We start from the raw sequence: 17755 nt of genomic DNA, 5'->3' as shown, positions 1-17755 counted from the left end.
TCTGTTTGGTTCCATTGGTCTATACTGGCCTGCATGCCAGGAGCATTGATGTCACGGGGGAGGGGGGCGGGGGGCTTGGGAGAATGCATCTAGACAGAGCCCCAGGCGACCCCTGCGCATGTGCCATTGGAGCAGTGCTGGCAGAATGTTTCATCTGGGCTCTGACTCTCTTCTCGGGTCCTGTCCTCGTCACCTTCTTCCAAAAGAGCCCAGCAGATGGACATCCCTGTTGGTCCTGATAGTTCTGCTCAAAGCTAGAAATCCTAGATCTTTTATGGATCCTTCTCCCCTTTGAGATGGGAACATCCCAAGGACAGGACTCTGTCTGGCTTGGTGCGGTCACACCAGCACTCCAGATGTAATTAGCAAAGGAACCAGTAGGGGAAATAGCACCACGGGGCACGCCCAGCCTGCCCTTGTGCTCTGGAGATATTGAAATGTGCCTCTGATCATGACAGATCCAGAGGGGAACTTACCTTCTTCCTGGCCAACGGGAAGCCCAGGGTTGGGGACTGGTCTTGGAGACAAACTCCCCAGTCTGTGGATGGTGCTTTATATGGGTCAGTTATTTTGGTCAGTTCAGCTATAGACACATAAGTCCAAAATTTCCCAATATACTGCATAAACAACATGGGGCAGCTTTCCTAAAAGAATTACCCTGGGAGGGAGAGAAGACAGAGATCCTGTGTGCTAAGAGGGCAGAGCGAAGACCCTGGGGCCAAGACCAGGGACAGAACCCTGAACCACATAAATTTTGGGGAGGCAGGATCAGCGTCCCTGAGAGATAGGGTCTGGAAATAGCTCAACAGTGTCTGATGAACACTTTCTGGGCCTGGGTTGATCTTGGTGGGGCTTAGAGGTTAGTTTATCTGGGTCTTTTGGGGAGGACCAGCATCATCCAACTAGAGTTTGCAGACTCAGTCTTTGTGCAAGACCTGTTTAGAGTCCTGGGCAGGAGTCGATGGCACTTAGATGTATGTTCTTCTCCCTAAAGCTTCTCAGACTACTTGAATGGACAGAAGTCAAACTGTGAGTTAAAACAGCAAGTTGAGTTTAAAGCAGCAATTTAAAAAAAAAAAATGTCGCTGGGTACAGTGGCACATGTCTGTAATCCCAGTCGTTCTGGAAGCTGAGATAGGAGGACTGTGAGTTCAAAGCCATCCTCAGCAATGGTGAGGTGCTAAGCAACTCAGTGAGATCCTGTCTCCAAATAAAATACAAAATAGGACTGGGGATGTGGTTCAGTGGTCGAGTGTCCCCGAGTTCAATTCCCGGTACCCTAAAACAAAAAAAGTGTCACAAGGTTATGCCTTATCAGGGTCTGGTCTAGGCAGTATGTTCTCTGTCTTACCTGTCTGTCTACCTATTTACTTACCTTCCTACCTGCTAATCCATCCATCCACCAATCCATCTATCTATTGATCCACCAACTTATTCATCTATCCATCCATGTACCAATCCATCCATCCATCCATCCATTCATCACCCAGTCTGTCCATTCACTGATCCATCACTTCACCCATCCAGCTACCAATCCATCTGTCCATCTGTCCACCCCATCTACCCACCTGTCTATCTACCACCTCATCCCATTTATCTCTCCATCTTCTCTCTTGAACATTTTTTTCTCTTCATTTGTACAACAAAAGTGTATCCAGGCTTGCTTTGTGTTAGTGGATGTCAGAGCAAACACTATGCCTATCCTCAGCAAACCAACACTGCTGACAAGCACATTTGTCCCACTTTATCAAAGAGTGTGCCGATAGGAGGCTTCTCTGGCCCTCCCCCTATCAGGGAGAAGCCCCAGGACAGTTGAGAGTCATCCATCTCTGTTTGCCACATAGCTCACGGCAGTGGGTGGCATGTAGCTAGAGTGCCATGAAAAATGTGTTGGATGGAACTGACCTGAGGGGTGGTGAGGAGCTGGGCAATTGTAGTTTTGTAGAAGAAGACTGAGAAAGGCTTAAGGAATCTTGGTCATAGATTTGTGTTATAGTAGGACTTAGAGGAACTTCTGCTGGGAGAGGACTATAGGACCCTATTCCTTGGTCCCTTCTCTGTGTCAGAGAGGGTTGGCAAGCAGTTGGGAAGCCCCCCTCGCCCACCACCCTATCCCTCCTTATGCCTTATGTCTGAAGTGTAGCCACACCTGGTACATCTTTGATGATCCTCGTGTGATGGCTGGAAGCGAGTCTCTCTGGGTAGCTGGGGGACCCCTGGGTAAGAGGCAGAGCCTCACAGGCCAGGCAGGACTCTGTCCTGGCCTGTGCTAGTCCTCAGGAGTTTCCCTAATTCCCCTGCCCCCTTCTTTCCCAGGCTGACCTCAGTTCTTACAAATTTGCCCTTTCCTTCCCGCCTTGAAATCTGATAATGAAACTCATACCCAATATTTTTGCCTCCGAGAGAAGCAGAAGATAAACAGGAAGGCACGAAGGATTAAGGTATCTCTCCAAGGCAGGAGCTGGGACAGGCCGGGGGGTCGGATTGGGTGACACCTCTGGGTAGAGCAGAGGGATCCAGATGTGAGCCGCTTCGCCTGATGCATTTTTCCATTTGTGTAGAGAAAATAAAACAAAGAGAAAAGAAAACAAGCTGTAAAATACTTTGCAGAAGTCTGAGCGTGGGCAATTGTCACTTGAAGTCCCTGACAGCTCCGAGAAGCAGGAGGGAAGGAGGGGACGCCCTGCTTTTTGAAGTCGGGCCTCAGAGCTCTCTGTTGTGTGACCAGTTGTTTGGGATGAACCTTTTGTTGGTGTGAGGTGTATATAGAAGTGAGATTCCAGCTCTGGCTTCCCCTTAGAAGCTCAGGAAGGACTCAGAGTCCCCAGGAGGGGCTCAGAAATCCATTGATCCCCTCAGTGGACAGCTGGAGCCTCTTTTATAGGGGAGGACACAGGATGAAATCAGCCTCCAAAAAGAACCAAAAGATGCCATTCCAAGGCCTTGCTCAGTATAAAAGGCCAAAAGAAGTGAGATCCGGTGATGCTTCCAGATCCCTGGCCCTGGACAGGTGTACCAGGCCCTGAGATTTCTGTGCTTTGTAGGATAGATCTAGATTCTGGGCTGTGGTCCAGGCCTGCTTGTGACCTCCAGTGATCTGACACTTTGCTCTGGGGCTGTGGGTCAGCAGCCAGAAAACTGGGGCCTAGTCCTGGGCCCTCCATTCGCTGGCTCCATGGTTGGTCACTTCATGTCCTTGAACCGCACCCTGCCCCCCTTATCTAGCTGAGTTAGACCAAAGAAATGATGAATGTACTTTAAGTGTGACCATCCCCCGTGGGGAGGGCAGGGTACCAGCGTTCTTTCATTGCACCTGGTTGAACTAAGTTCTTGGGGACCCCAGCTGAGGGACACTTGGGAAAGTTCTTCAGGGTCCGGGGTGTCCTCTGATCTAATCTGGCCTCCAGCAGCTTCCACACTTCAGAGTGTAAGCTGTCTTAGCACTTCCCTCCAAAAGCCATCCTCCGTCTCCTCTTGTTAATTGAGTGACCAGTGAGGGAGGGATGGGGGGAGGCGGCTGACTCTAGGAAGAGCATTTAAAGGAATTGCATCTTAATATCAGAGAAAAAGTAAAGTGGCAATCTAAAAGCAAATCAGGAATGGAAATAACATATGAATAAGAAACGGGCCAAAATATTTGTATTGTAGAAATGTTTTTTAAATACAATAGTGAAAGAGCTCTAGACACTACGAAGAAAACCCCACCTTATTTGAAAACTGGGCAAATGGCATGAACAGGCAATGTGGGCGCACACTCAGGAAATATAAATAGACAGAGAAATGCCCAGCATCCCTTGTAATCAAAGACATGCAGATGAAAATCATGTGTGAGTTCCCCACCCCCCAGACAAATTGGCAAAGATTAAAGAAAAGAAGCATACTTATAACAAATGTGCATTGTCATTTTTCTCAAGGGTGTGGCGACACAAGAGCTGTCACATCCTGCTGTTGGAAGAGTGAGCCAGCATAGCCTTTCTTGACAGCAATTGGGCCATTTGGATCCAAAGTTAAAAACATGTAGAACCAAAATTTTGACTCACAGTTCTGCCTTGAGAAATGTGTTTCAAGGTGGTTCAAGGTGATTACCATTGTGTTCGAAGGTGGTTACCATGGTGCTATTTTTTTTTCTTTTTAATTTTTTTTTTTTTTTTTTTTTTGCAGTACTAAGGATTAAATCCAGGGCCTTCCACATGCTAAGCAAGCGCTCTACCACTGAATTGCAACCTGTGCCCTTTTTATTATATTTTTAGACAAGGCTTGCTAAGTGGCTAGGGGTGGCCTTGAATCTGCAATCCTCCTGCCTCAGCCTCCAGAGTCCCTAGGATTATAGACATGAGCCACCATGCCAGGCTCCCTGTGTTATTTATAATAGCGACAAATTGGAAACAGCTTAGCTGCCCAACCCTAGGAGACCCTGCTGTTAAATGCATCTACTTTAGATGGCAAGAAATTCACAACACAGTACCAGGTAACATTTAAAAGTTGTGAAGAATGGCCAGGCATCATGGGTCAAAGAGGGAGCCAGAGTAGCCAGATCCAAGCTGGAGTTATCCCAGAATTTGAAGCCCAAGGAGAGCAGGTATCAGGAGATCACAGCAGGGGCGGGGGCGGGGGGGTGAGGAGGGCTCTATGGGAGCCATGCTGGTGCCTGGACCAGGCTGAGGAGGGGCAGTGGAGATGGGCCTGGAAATGACCTTGAAGTCATGAGACACCTGGAACATGAGAAGGATGCATTCAGACAAAGAGGGGGTGTCCAATGAGGAAAGGAGCAGCACCTGCAGGCCAGGAGCAGGTGGGGAGTCCTCGCACATGTCTCACTCTGGAAACTGACCAAAGTTGAGCCCAACTGAAGCAGGAAGAGGGAGGGGGCTGGTGAGCAGAGCTGCAGCTGGACGGGAGGCAGGACTGGCTGATTCAGAACCCTTGAAGGCCATGATAAGTGATTTCAACTTGATCCTGATGGACATCCTCAGATTGGTGCTTAGGAATTCCTGCTCTGGTGACAGTCGTCCCTGGGTAGCCACAGAGAATCCCTGATGTGGAAACCAACATCCACAGATGCTCAAGTGCCTTAAATGAAGTCTCTACCTAGAACCTATACATATCTTCCTGTATACTTTAAATCATCCCTGGATGACTTATCATACCAAACAGCTGGCCTCGAACACATGATCCCCCTGCCTCGGCCTGCTGAGTTGCTGGGATCACAGTTTGTGCACCACCACTGCGCGGCTAGCTGGTCCCTCCCTTGTGCACATACACCTCTCGAGTCTCTTCGTGTGTAAATAGTCTCTTCTTTGTAAATAGTTGTTAGATTGTTTAGGGAATCATGAAATAATTATAAAAATAATGAAATAATAATTTCATTATTAAAAATAAACATGTAAAGTCGGTACACGTTCAGTACAGATGCTGTTTCCCCCCTTAATATTTCGGATCTATATCTTGTTGAATCCAGGGTTATAGGTCCTGCAGATCTAGAGGGATGATTGACTGACTGTACAGTGGTAAAAGTGGCCCAGAGCCCTCGGCTCAGACAACAGGGCGGTGGGAGGACAGTATGGAGAGGAGTGAATGAGGGAGGCGCTATTATATCCAAGTGGAGACCCCAGGCTTCAAGCTGGGAATATCCGTTTTTAAGTCAGGAGCACAGACGTGGTTAGGGGGGCAGAAGATGGTCTCAGAGGGAGTCAGGGCTGGCGGGGGAAGGGTGCCAAGTCCTGAGTCATGTATAAGGAGGAGGTAGAGGGAAGCAAGCCTGGCTGGGAGGAAGCCAGAGAGAACCAAGCCAAGGGTCCTCTGCAGGGGATCCCAAGCCCAGGGATGGTCAGGCCTCTACAAGATGGGAAGCCCTCTGGGTTGATGGTGGGAGGGAAGACGGGGCACTGGGCCCTGGGGTCCTCTAGGAAATGAGAACGTGGTGGCGTAGAAGCAGTGTATGAGTGTGCTCAGACTGTGGGGTTTAAACACATTTTTTCCTCCCAGTTCTGGAGGCCGGAAGTCCAAGGTCAAGGTTGGTTTCACCTAAGGCCTCTCCCCTTGGCTTGCAGGTGGCTGCCTACTCACATGTCCTTGCCTATTCTTTGAAAAAAATAATTTTTTTTTCCCCTGGTACTGGGGCTTGAACCCAGGGACACTCTCCTACTGAATTACATCCTTAGCCTTTTTATTTTGAGACAGGGTCTTGCTAAGTTACCCAGGCTGGCCTCGAACTCGTGATCCTCCTGCCTCAGCCTGCTGAGTTGCTTGGATTATAGTTTGTGCACCACCGTGCATCTCAGCCTGTCCTTCCTTTGTGCACATACACCTCTTGAGTCTCTCAAGAGAGAAATTCCCTCTTCTTATAGGAACACCTTGGAGTAGGGCCCCACCTAAGGGCCTCATTTTAATTCATTCACCTCTTTAAAGTCCCTGTCTTCAAACATAGTGAAACTCGGAGGTACTTGGGGTTAAGACTTCGACACAAGAATTTGGTGGGAGCCTCAGCCCTGGTACCCTGAGGTGTTCAATCATATTGACGGGTGCAAACAAAGAAAGCCGGGGAAGAGCTCCCGGGGCGAGACACTGCCTCCCGAGATCAGCAGTGGAGATGAAGGGGGGAGTTGGGAACAGAGTCTCTCTGGGTCCCCTTGATGTCTATCTCCGCAGCACCCTTGTTGGCTCACAGTCTCTGCCTGTCTTTCCTGCAGCCTGTAACTGCAACCTGCATGCCCGGCGTTGCCGCTTCAACATGGAGCTCTACAAGCTGTCTGGACGAAAGAGTGGGGGCGTCTGCCTGAACTGTCGTCACAACACCGCTGGCCGCCATTGCCACTACTGCAAAGAGGGCTACTACCGTGACATGGGCAAGCCCATCACCCACCGGAAGGCCTGCAAAGGTAGGCTGTGCTTGGAGGGGGGTGGGTGGGACAGAACTTGACCTCTTTCCTTTCTTTCTCCTTTGTGATTTTTTTTTCCTAGTTTCCATACAGAGGAGTGTAGACTGAGGTCATCACACACACACACACACACACACACACACACACACACACTCACAGAGCCCTCCCTGGTATTTGAAGGTGTATGCCAAAACAAAGGGGCGATGGAGACATGGCTCAAAGGAGAAGAAAGGAGAAGGTGTGATCCCCTAAGAGGGTGCAGGGCTGGCCCGCTGACGCCTCCCCCTCCTGAGCTTCTCCTCTGCACAGGTGTGCTGCATACCACAGGGACTCGAGTCATGTTCGCCAGGCTTACCTTCGGGACAAAGGACCCTCTTTTCCCAAACCCACGCAGACGCAGTTCTTTGGATGTGTGCGCATGGGCCCCCACCGCCTGTCACACACACACATAGACACGCACAGTTGCAGCGAGGTCGCAGTTTCAGGATCAGGGTCTCAGAAGGAACATTTAATCCATTTGCAAATAGCTTTACTTCTCAGGACAAAAAAAAAAAGAGAGAGAGAGAGAGAGAGAGAGAGAGAGAGAGAGAGAGAGAGAGAGACCGGAGACTCTATTTTCGCTCACTGAAGCAAGCACTAACGTTTTAACTTTCTGCTGTTTGTTTTTCTCCCACCAACAAAAATGAGGCAATGGTCAGATGACTCAGAGAAGCTGATGAAATGCCAGGGAACTGAGTGATGTTGGAGGGTGAGAAGTACCCTCCCCCCATGCTAGCTTTTGGGAATTCCAGGAACCAGGGTTCTTTTGCTCCCAAAGATGGGGCCCAGGGCCAGGCAGGAGCATGGCTTTTCAGGAAGACGTTTACCTCCAAGAGCTCCAGCCAACAGCTCAGCAAACACGGGGTCCTGACATGGGGTGTGTAGACCCTGACAGAAGGTCCCCAAGCCATGGCAGACGTGAGTCCAGTGCAGAAACCCTTCTGGGTTTCAGCCTTTGAATGAAGTATCATCTTCGTCACAGGAAATCCACCAGATGTTGGGCACTTGTGTGCAGAACTGACTGCATAATTTGCAGGGCCCAGAGCAAAGTGAAAATACGGGGCCCCTTACTCAAAAATAATTAAGGCTTTCGCAACAGCGGCAGCAGAGAGCTTGACAAAGCATGCATCTTTCTGAGCATGAAGCCAGCGCTGTTTGTGCAGAACCCTCTTTTCAAAAACAGAAACCTCCCCAGGTTCCCAGTTTGTCTCCTCCAGGAGAGAGCCCTTTGATTCCAAATGCACATAGATGAGTAAGGGTAGCTTCCAAGATGAAGCATGCTGTCTCCAGATCTGTGGTCTTATGGGCCTCTGGTGATTGCCAGAAAAAAAATTGAGCAGAAAGATAGCTGGGCTGTTTCCATATCAAAAAAGACAAGGATTTCAGGTAAGCATCCTCCAGGAGACTTGGAAAAGGGAAGGTGGCCCAGGCAAAGGGACCCTAGAAAGGTCTGCGGTGTCAGGAAGGTCTGATCAGGGCAAGACCAGGGAGAGATGGCTGTGGGTTTTCTGAGTGCAGAGTTGGAAGGCATCCAGCTCCTTTGCCTGTGCCCAGTGTTTGTTGTCTCATTTTTACAGAAGAAATTGAGGCCAGGGGTCTTGTAAACAGCTGGCTGACACATAGATTTCTTGGAGATTCAGCCAAGAAGTTTTAACCCATAGCAGCCACTTAGGTGGGCAGCCCTGTGCCCAGGGAAAGGGGGCGCTGCTCCTATCCTGGCCTGCTGTTTTCTGCTGTTAGGACAAAAATGCCTGTTCTCTGGAGATGCAGGAAGGAAAGAGGCTTGGTCACCTCCACCTTTCCCTCGGTGGCCAAGGGTAGGGACAACGGCCATGACATTTCTTATCCTCTTACTGCTCAGAGTGAGGGATGCCAGGAAGCCACAGGGTTCAGGTTCATTCTCCAGGGTCTGCCTCTCTGGTGGAAGGACCACCAATGCTCAGCTTCCTTTGCTGGTTTCTAGGGAGGAACAGAGGCAGGCAGATGAGGGGCTGTCCCTGTTCCATGATTTAAAAAGGTAGGGCCAGCCTAGGTGGCTGTCTGCATTTTCAGTCCTGGACAGCAGCTGCCCTGGTCTTGATGGGAACTCTGGGAGAAGAATTCCTGGGAGAAGACAATTACATCCTGCTGAGAAAATGAGGCAGGGTTTCGGACTCTCCGAGTCTTGATTGGAGAAGAAACACAATGCTTCAAGGGGCCTGCCATCTGATTGGTGAGGAAAGACAATGCTTCAAGGAACCTGCCACCTGATTGGTGAGGAAAGACAATGCTTCAAGGAACCTGCCACCTGATTGGGGGAAGAAAGACAATGCTTCAAGGAACCTGCCGCCTGATTGGTGAGGAAAGACAATGCTTCAAGGAACCTGCCACCTGATTGGGGAAGAAAGACAATGCTTCAAGGAACCTGCCACCTGATTGGGGAAGAAAGACAATGCTTCAAGGAACCTGCCGCCTGATTGGTGAGGAAAGACAATGCTTCAGGTTCCTGCCTCTGGATTGGTGAGGAAAAGGATAGCCCAAAGGATCCTCCTTCTTGATTGGTGAGAAAAAAAAAAAAATCTGCTGTCTGATTAAGGAGCAGAAATGTGACCAGAAATTTCCAACAACCTAATGAAGAAAGACAGCTCTTGAAAGTTCCACATCTGTCCCCTATTCTCTTCCTAATGTCATCCTTTTAGGGTATTTGGGAACTTTAAATCTTCAATTCCTCCAAGGGACATCTCCCATCACAAAGAGACTCAGAGATCTTGGCAGGAACCAGCTTTAGGAGAAGTTAAGATGCTTGGGGGCCTGTGTGTACCCCCGAGATTTTCTCTCAGTCAATATCTTCCCTTCTTCCATCACCACCACGGCCGCCTCCATGGGGGTCTTCTGCCTTGCTTTCTGAGGGCCACCTGATTGAAGAAATCATGGGAGGAAGCCCACTGACCTCCAGCATTTTGACAGTTTGCTGTCACAGGCATCCAAACCTTGTAGGTGTGTGTGACACTGGCCTCAGCCCCCGTTCTCCTGAGATTGACCTCAGGGAACCCTCAAGTGAAAGCCACACTTCTTCACTTTGATTCAAATGAATTTCACAGGGGAATTGGGACAACTGGCTCTGGACTCCCAAGTTGGTTTGGGAATGGCCTTGGGGGCCCTCTTTATCCCTGACTTCTCTGGGCCCAAGAGGGGCCCAGGCAGGGGGCCGAGGCCACCCATCTACAGGGCTGGTGATTGGCTGACGCGGGACCTTGTTCACTGTAGAGCAGGGGTGGACCCCGACAAGAACAGCTTGGAGCCAGGGCATTTGATTCCACACGTTATTATGCAGTTCCCCCATTTGGGAAGTTTCATAGCAACAAATTTGTTGGGTTCTTTTCTCCCCTCCCCTCGTTGAGAAGCAGAGTGGGGCTGGCAGGGTTGGTGCGTACAAAGGGCCGTAATAAACATGCCCAGGGGACAGGCCTGTGCACTCTCCGGCTATTCAGTGCAATTTCACAGCACGGGCACGGCCTCATTATGGTGCGGGCCGTTGTCCTATACAAAGTCAGATGAGATAAATTTCTCCCCTTTTCTCCACCGAACGGTTTGTGAATGATACTCGTCCTGGAATCTTTCAAAAGATAGGAGGTTTTGTTTACCATTTGTCTCTCTTTATGGACTTGGGAGCGCTTTCTTTTTTTTTTTTAGAGTCCGCAAAGAAGACGTTTGCTCTTGGACCATTTCAGCAGCGCCTCCATTGATAATGATATTAATTTATCATCTTCCCAAACCCTCTGTGATGGATAAAGACATTCCGAGAGTCTCCCGTGAACGGAATCGCGATGAGCATTAAGAAATTAACCACCGCAGCCAGCGTCTCCTTACAAAAGGCTCTCGTTCCATCTCACTGAGCAGCCTGTTGGGTCGCCCCTTGCCCTGCCTCCCCCTCCTCCAGTCTACAGCCAATGGGGCTGAATTGCAGGCTGCTGAGAAGGTGCCCGAGCCCAAAGAAGATGCATGCAGGGCATCATTAGGGCAAAAGCCTGGGACAGTCCCCACCATCTTTGCCAGGCATGCTTGGGGTGGAGAAGTGAGCCTCCGGCTCCCAGGGCAACCCCCTGTGTCTCCCTCATTCTGGATTCTTGACCTTCACTTCATGTGTGCCTCAGTTCTCACCCTTGGTTGTACAAGGGAATCACCCGGGAGAGACATAAAAATACTGCAGCCTGGGTTCCGCCCCAGAGATTCTGCTTTAATTACTGGATCCAGATGAGGCTTGGGCATTGGGAATTGCCTCCTCGGGTGATTCTTATGTGTAGCCAAGGCTGAGACCCACAGAGGCGGAGAAATGGAGGAGAATAAGAAATGAGGATGGTGGTTTTGCTCTTGGCAGTGTGGATTCAAGGAAGGCTCACAGGTGGCTTAGACTCCCGAATTTTTTTATTTTGAGAGAATGTCCATATTTTTATGAGTCCCTTGATGAAAACTGGGTGGGGGGGGCATTTAAATTTAAAATTAAACTTTTTTTTTTTTTTTTTTAAAAAGACAGGGTTTTAGTCTTATTATGTTGCCCAGACTGGCCTTAAATTCCTGGGACTAAGAAAACCTCCTGCCTCAGCTTCCTGGAGCTGGGATTGCAGGTGTGCCTCACCGTACCCAGCTTCCTGCCTTAAGTTTTTTAAATCTTGCTTGACAAGACTGGGGAAGCCTAGCTGGGAATGGTGGCACACAGCTGTAATTATAGTGACTCTGGAGATTGAAGCAGGAGGATCACAAGTTCAAGGCCAGCATCTGCAGCTTAGGGTCTCACTAAGTTGCTTAGGACCTATCTCAAAAAAAAAAAAAAAAAAAAAAAAAAGAAAGGGTTGGGAATGTCGCTCAGTGGTTCAGCACCCCTACACCCCTAGGTTCAATCCCTGGTATTAATAAAAAGACTGGCACAGCCTAATATCACGATATCTAGATCAAGACATGGGATCACAGGCCAAGAGCGTATACATGTGTGATCATGTGTGTGCACATGTGTACACCAGCTTGCATATTTAGATCTGATCATTGGAAGGTTTTAGTCTCAGCATAGCTAAGTACCTGGGAACCCCACCCCTCTGGACCTTCCTAAAGCATTGTCCCCTTTTACAAAACCCTCAGGAGCCAGCTTTCATTTTGTGGGTCCCTTGTCACAGTTCTGTTCCCTGTTGTTTTTGTGGGGTGCAGAGAAAAGGGTTGGTCATCTGAGGCAGGAAGGTAGTCGGTAGCTAGAGCAGCTCCAGCTTTGAAAGCACAGAACCCAACCCAAGGAGTGGCATTCATATGACAAGGTAAGGCCAGCCCCTGCCACGAGAGACAAGTGACGCCTGCCTCGGATCCTACAGTCGGGAGAGAAAAATGCCCAATGGAAGATCTCACCCCAGCTGTGACCGGTGTTGGCACACACACTTTTTCTCTGTTTCCTGCGGGATGTGAGAGTCAAAGCCCTTTTTTACAGATTTGGTTAATGTTCAAAATCTGTGGGGCATCGAGCTAGTCATGTGACCTTCTTAGACCTCAGTTGTCTTTGTGGAATCATATTCAGGTTTCTGGTCCCCAGGTCCCTCCCAGCTTTGACTTCTCTGGTTCCATATTCTGCTCCTAAAAGATTCAAAATCATATGGGTCCTTTCTTCAACAGGGTTATCCCTTCTAGCAGTGAAACTTGTGATCTAGGGACTTGGAAGAGCGGATGGAACCAGTCAGGTGGAGGTTGCTTTGTTCCAAGGTCTTTACAGATGAAGGGTGTCCCTGATTCTGTGACTCAGTGCACTTGTGCTAAAACAGGGTCCTCCGGGCCCAGCCCTGCAGTTCTTTCCCTGGGCATCTCCATTGTGTTCACCTCCCTGGGTGTGAGTCCTCATCTCGTAGGCCTGCTCTGAGTTTTTACGTGACATTCCTGGAGGATCCCCAGGGGTCCCCAGAGCTTGAGCAGAAAAGACCTTTGACCTTGGATCTCCCCTAGTTCCTGGATCTTCTGGGCTTGGCAGTCAAGAGTGTTGAGGACATTTTATTTGGGAAATAGTGTCTTTGGGGCTTTTGCCACCAGGAAAGCACCAGGTGGGGCCCATCAGATGGGCTCAGGGTGAAAAGCTTTTAATAGCAAGGAACTTGGAATTATCCAGATCAGAGTTCAAGTTCCACCCCGGTTTATTCATCTGAAAATGGGGATAGTAACCGTCCCTTCTCCCTCCTAGTGTTATGATGCAGATTTATTGGGGTGCTATAGCCTCGCACAAAGCATCTGCTCTACCCATGTTAACTGTTAGGGTTCAATGTTCAAATCAAAGAAAAGGGAGATGCGAGAACCTTCCACGAAGTCAGAGTACACACCAGGTGGAGAGGATTCTTTCAGATCTCCAACTTTCTTATTCTTTCCTTGGGCAGAGAGGGGCTTGGGAGAACAGACTCCACCTTCTGCAAGGGCTCAGTCCCTGTGCGGACTTTGTGGCCAATTCTCACAGGACTGGGCAGGGCCCCAAGGATTTGCCCTAATGCTGTTGCACACTCTTTGGGAACAAAATTGATAAAGGAATCAAGCCACAGAGATGTGGCCAGCAGCTGCTTGTGGAACCAAGAGCAGAGGTCAGGCTATGCACGTCCAAATGGGGTTTTGAGAGTGCTAGTCAGAAAGACCAGACGGCATGCAAGGGGCATCCTGACCACACAGGGGCTTGCAGTTGACTCAGGGAGGGACTGTCCTACCCTGTCCTGCCACACAGATCAGATACTCTGGCTGTTTCCAGCCCCTGCCTCCTACCTCTAGCTCGAGCGTATGCAGTCAGTCTCTCTCTCTCTCTCTCTCTCTCTCTCTCTCTCTCTCTCTCTCTCTCGGAACCATTTGCAGGAGCTGTGCTTTTTGCCTCAGCTGTAGAACAGGTGCAGGGAGACTATGGTTAACTAGATCAGGGAGGGTCAAATAACTCAGTTTGGGATTAGGGGGCTCCCCTCCCCCCTGCATTTCCTGCCTTCTGCACCTTGATCCGAAAGTGGCAGGGGAAAGGCTCCGGGCGCAACTTGAGACATTTATTCTTTTGTGCCTCCTTAGCCGCTGCTGAGGGAGAGGGACTCCTCGCTTCGGAGGAGCTTGACACAGACAGCTGAAGTGAAGTTTGGGGATTATCTGTGGATTTCGGTGATCCCCGCTCCCCTCATTAGCATGGGGAATTTCAGAGTGGAGACTGGGGGACCTCGTTGACCTAGGATGTGAGGGGGATTATCATTCCTCTGCCTCCTCCTTCTTCCCTCCAGATGCTCAGGGTAAACCCAAGGGCCTTTCCCTGTGGAAAAGGCGGCAGCTTGGCTCTGAGTCAGATTCAGATGGTTAAGGAGACTGTTCGTTGACTCCTCCAGTGTTTACTGAGTACCTACTGCGTGTCAGGCACTGAGAGTGGTGGCGGGGATCAGGACAGACTCAGTCCCTGGGAGCTCACTTTCTGGTGGGGTGGGGGTGGGGGTGGCAATCACAAAGGAGAAAAGAGAAGGTAATTTTAGAATGGGGTGAGTTCTATATGGAGGAAACCGAGAGGAAAGAGAAAAGTAGTAGGGAAAAGCTGCTCTACAAGATGACCTGGCCCGGGGGTCTCTGAGGACAAGGTGTTTACGAGGAGCCCTGGCGTAGGAGGAGAACACAATCCAAAAAAGGAAACCAAGAGAAGAGCTTCCCAGGTAGTCCCAAAGTCTGGGAGCAGAAAGAGCTTGGTGGGCTCTTGGTCAGTAGGGAGGGGAGGCCGTGCTGGGCAGGGTCCGCTCATCAGAGTCTAGGGAAGAGCAGCGGGGTCTCATATGAAGAGTGTTGGAAGCCATCGTGAACTGAAATCGATTTGTATGCATAGATGTATGAGTTTTCGGGGATGAACCTAATTTCTGTGTATAACCATAGCTCTTAAAAAAAAAAAAAAGCATTGGAAGCCACTGGACACATTGCCCCAAACTGGGATGAATAGAAAAGCAAAATGGGATGTGTCCATACCCAGGGATGCTACTTGGAAATGAAAGGGAACTATCGACTCACACGACACTAGGGATGAATCTCAAGTGCATTTGACATTTTAAGGGTGACTTAAGACATATATCTGGCTTTCCTTTTAAGAAGTACCTTCTGTAAGACAAGCCACAGATGGGGAGAAAAATACTTGCACATCTCATATCCAATGAAGAATATGAATCCAGAATAGGTAAAGTACTCCAGAAACAACAGGAAAGCAAAAAAAAAAATATTAAAAATGGAAAAAATATTCGAACACACCCAGATGAACGGATGGCGGATAAATAGATGGTTTCTGAAGTCATTAAGGGAATGCAAATTAGAGCCACAATGAGAGAATATTCTGTGAAAATTAAAAGAACTAGCAACTCCAAGCGTTTGGCAAGAACAAGAAACAATTGGAACTCTAATTGCTGGTGGGAATTCAAAACGGCAGTTTTATAAAGCTGAACATTGATCTATAATCGTGCCCGCCAATCCCATTCCTAGGAATTAATTCAAGGGAAATGAAAACGTAGATTCACATAAAAACCTGTACACGGATGTTTATAACAGCATTATTCATAATGAATTGCCCCAAACTGGAAGCAACCCCAGTGCACTTTGATGGCTGAATAGAAAAGCGAAATGGGAAGTGTTCGTATCCAGGGATGCTACTTGGAAATGAAAAGGAACTATCGATTCACATGACATTATGAATGAATCTCAAATGCATTTGACAAAGGTTGGTCTCAACAGATTTCCTACACGTAGACATTGTCAATATTAAATAAATACAGAATACCCAGCCTCAGGTGTTTTGTTATAGCAAGGGAAAAATGGACTAATACAGATTTTCTGTTACTTTCTTTGGGCCTCTTTGTTTCCATTTCCCATTCATTGATAGCTCTGAATTCAGAGAGAGAGAGAGAGAGAGAGAGAGAGAGAGAGAGAGAGAGAGAGAGAGAGAGCAAGCAGTCCCTCCAGGTCAACATCTGCTCCCCCTTCCCTGGCCCCTTTGAGCCCCCCACCCCATTGCTCTGCCTTTCTCATGTCTTCCCTATGCCTTGGCCAGCTCTTGGTTGCCCACATTTCACACCTTCTTTGGGAGAATGGAGAAGAAATATGTGCTGGAATACCCCTTTGTGGCTGATGTCTGTCCTCTGTTCAGTGCCACCTCTGCGTGTGTATGTGTGTGTGTGTGTGTGTGTGTGTGTGAGAGAGAGAGAGAGAGAGAGACAGACAGACAGACAGACACCAGACTTCCTCCAAGAGGCCCAGCTTGTGCACAAGAGGTACAAGGACATAGGAAGCTTCCAGCTCCTGGTTTTCTCTGGTGATGCGGACCCTCTCTTCATCATTGATCCCTCTCTGTGTCCCAGCAAAAGTGACATCTTCTACACGGTACCTTCCACAGAGTAGCCCAGGTTGATGGGTCAATGGCAGAACAAGAGTTCAAGGATTGGCCTGGGGAGTCCTAGGGAAGAAGAGGCTTGTCTGAGGCTGAGCACAGCCTTCCAGAACCAAGTGCTGAGGACCTGGTGACTTAAACAATGGAGATTGGTTCTCTCACAGTTCTGGGGTCTGGACGTCCAAGGTCAAGATGCCAACGGGGCTGGTTCCCTCTGAGGGCTGTGAGGGAAGGACATCTGTTCCAGGCTTCTCTCTGTGTGGCTCGTAGATGGCCCTCTTCTTCCTTCCTCTGGACCTGTGTCATGTTGGATGAGGGCCCATTCTCATGGTCTTGATTATCTTTCTAAAGACCCTGGGCTAGTCAGCTTTCCATCCCTGTGACCAAACTACACAACAAGAGCCATTTAAAGGAGGAAAGATTTATTTTGGCTCACGGTTTGAGGATTGGTCAGCTCCACTGCTTTGGGCCAGAGGTCAGGCAGAGCGTCATGGCAGAAGTTGTGACCTGGACCGTGTTCTCAGAAGAACTAGCAATGCAGAGGAAAGCTGCTCAGCTCCTGGAAACTGGGAAGCAGAGAGAGAGAGAGGTGTTGGGGGTGGGAGGGAGCACTGGAGAGAAGAGGTACTCTTCCAGGGCACGCCCTCCGTGGCCTGCTTCCTCCAACTGGGTCCTACCTGCTGGTGGGCCTTTCTGCTACCAATGGATTAATCCACTGAGATCAGAGCCCTCATGACCAATCTCTCCCCAACCGACGACACACATGATTTGTTGGGGGACATTCCAAAATCCAAACCCTAGCAGCCCTTGTGCAAGTATATCCCATTCATAGGTACGAGGGGTCAGGACTTCAGCTTCTGGGGGAATGGGGTGTGGATTCAGCCTCTAACATGATGCTGGCCAGAAGCTGTCTTGCAGGACTGGCTGGAGGCCTGGAATGATGTCCGAGGAGTCTGTTTGTCTCCCCAGCTCCAGAGGGACTGGTCCTGAGCCTGCTCCTTTCTCCTCCAAAAGGATGCACTATATTGCTGCCCTAGGAGGGTCCCACCTGATCCCAAGAGCCCCTGGGGCCAGGATCCTCAGTAAAAATAGCCAGATCTACTGATGGGAGTCCACAATGGACTTGGGACTCTGAGGGCTGTGAGGGAATCTCTACCTGATGGAGCTTTGAGGATCCAGGAGGCACTAACCCAGGGTAACTGTCAGGACAGGAGTAGGCCTGGGTCACCTGTTGCCCATCTGAAACCTTTTAGGCCCCCAGATTGTGTGTCCCTGTCTGATGACGCCGAGCAAGGACAGCCTGGGTCCTCAGCTTCACTGGGAGGCTCTGCAGCCGGCCGAGTTTGTGGGAAACCCAGTCCCACCAAGTTCTCAGGAACCTGGGCTTCCTTCTGGGCTCACCTTTCTCATTATGGAAAAAATAAAATAAAAAGTAAAACCTCTGGTAGCTCATTTCCCATGACCAGGTGCT

The 17755-nt window shown here is 49.4% G+C and overlaps 1 protein-coding gene across 1 annotated transcript in view; it reads left to right on the top strand.

Moving 5' to 3' along the window:
- Positions 1 to 17755, top strand: part of Ntn1 (netrin 1) — a 176563-nt gene that overhangs the window by 103317 nt on the left and 55491 nt on the right. Inside the window, exon 3 of the mRNA XM_026390621.2 lies at positions 6690 to 6878. Within this exon, the coding sequence (XP_026246406.1) occupies positions 6690 to 6878 (189 nt within the window). The remainder of the gene's footprint in view (positions 1 to 6689; positions 6879 to 17755) is intronic.

This window comes from Urocitellus parryii, chromosome 7 (genome assembly GCF_045843805.1).
Source record: "Urocitellus parryii isolate mUroPar1 chromosome 7, mUroPar1.hap1, whole genome shotgun sequence".
NCBI classification, from domain to species: domain Eukaryota; kingdom Metazoa; phylum Chordata; class Mammalia; order Rodentia; family Sciuridae; genus Urocitellus; species Urocitellus parryii.
This window is presented reverse-complemented; position numbering and strand designations above follow the sequence as displayed.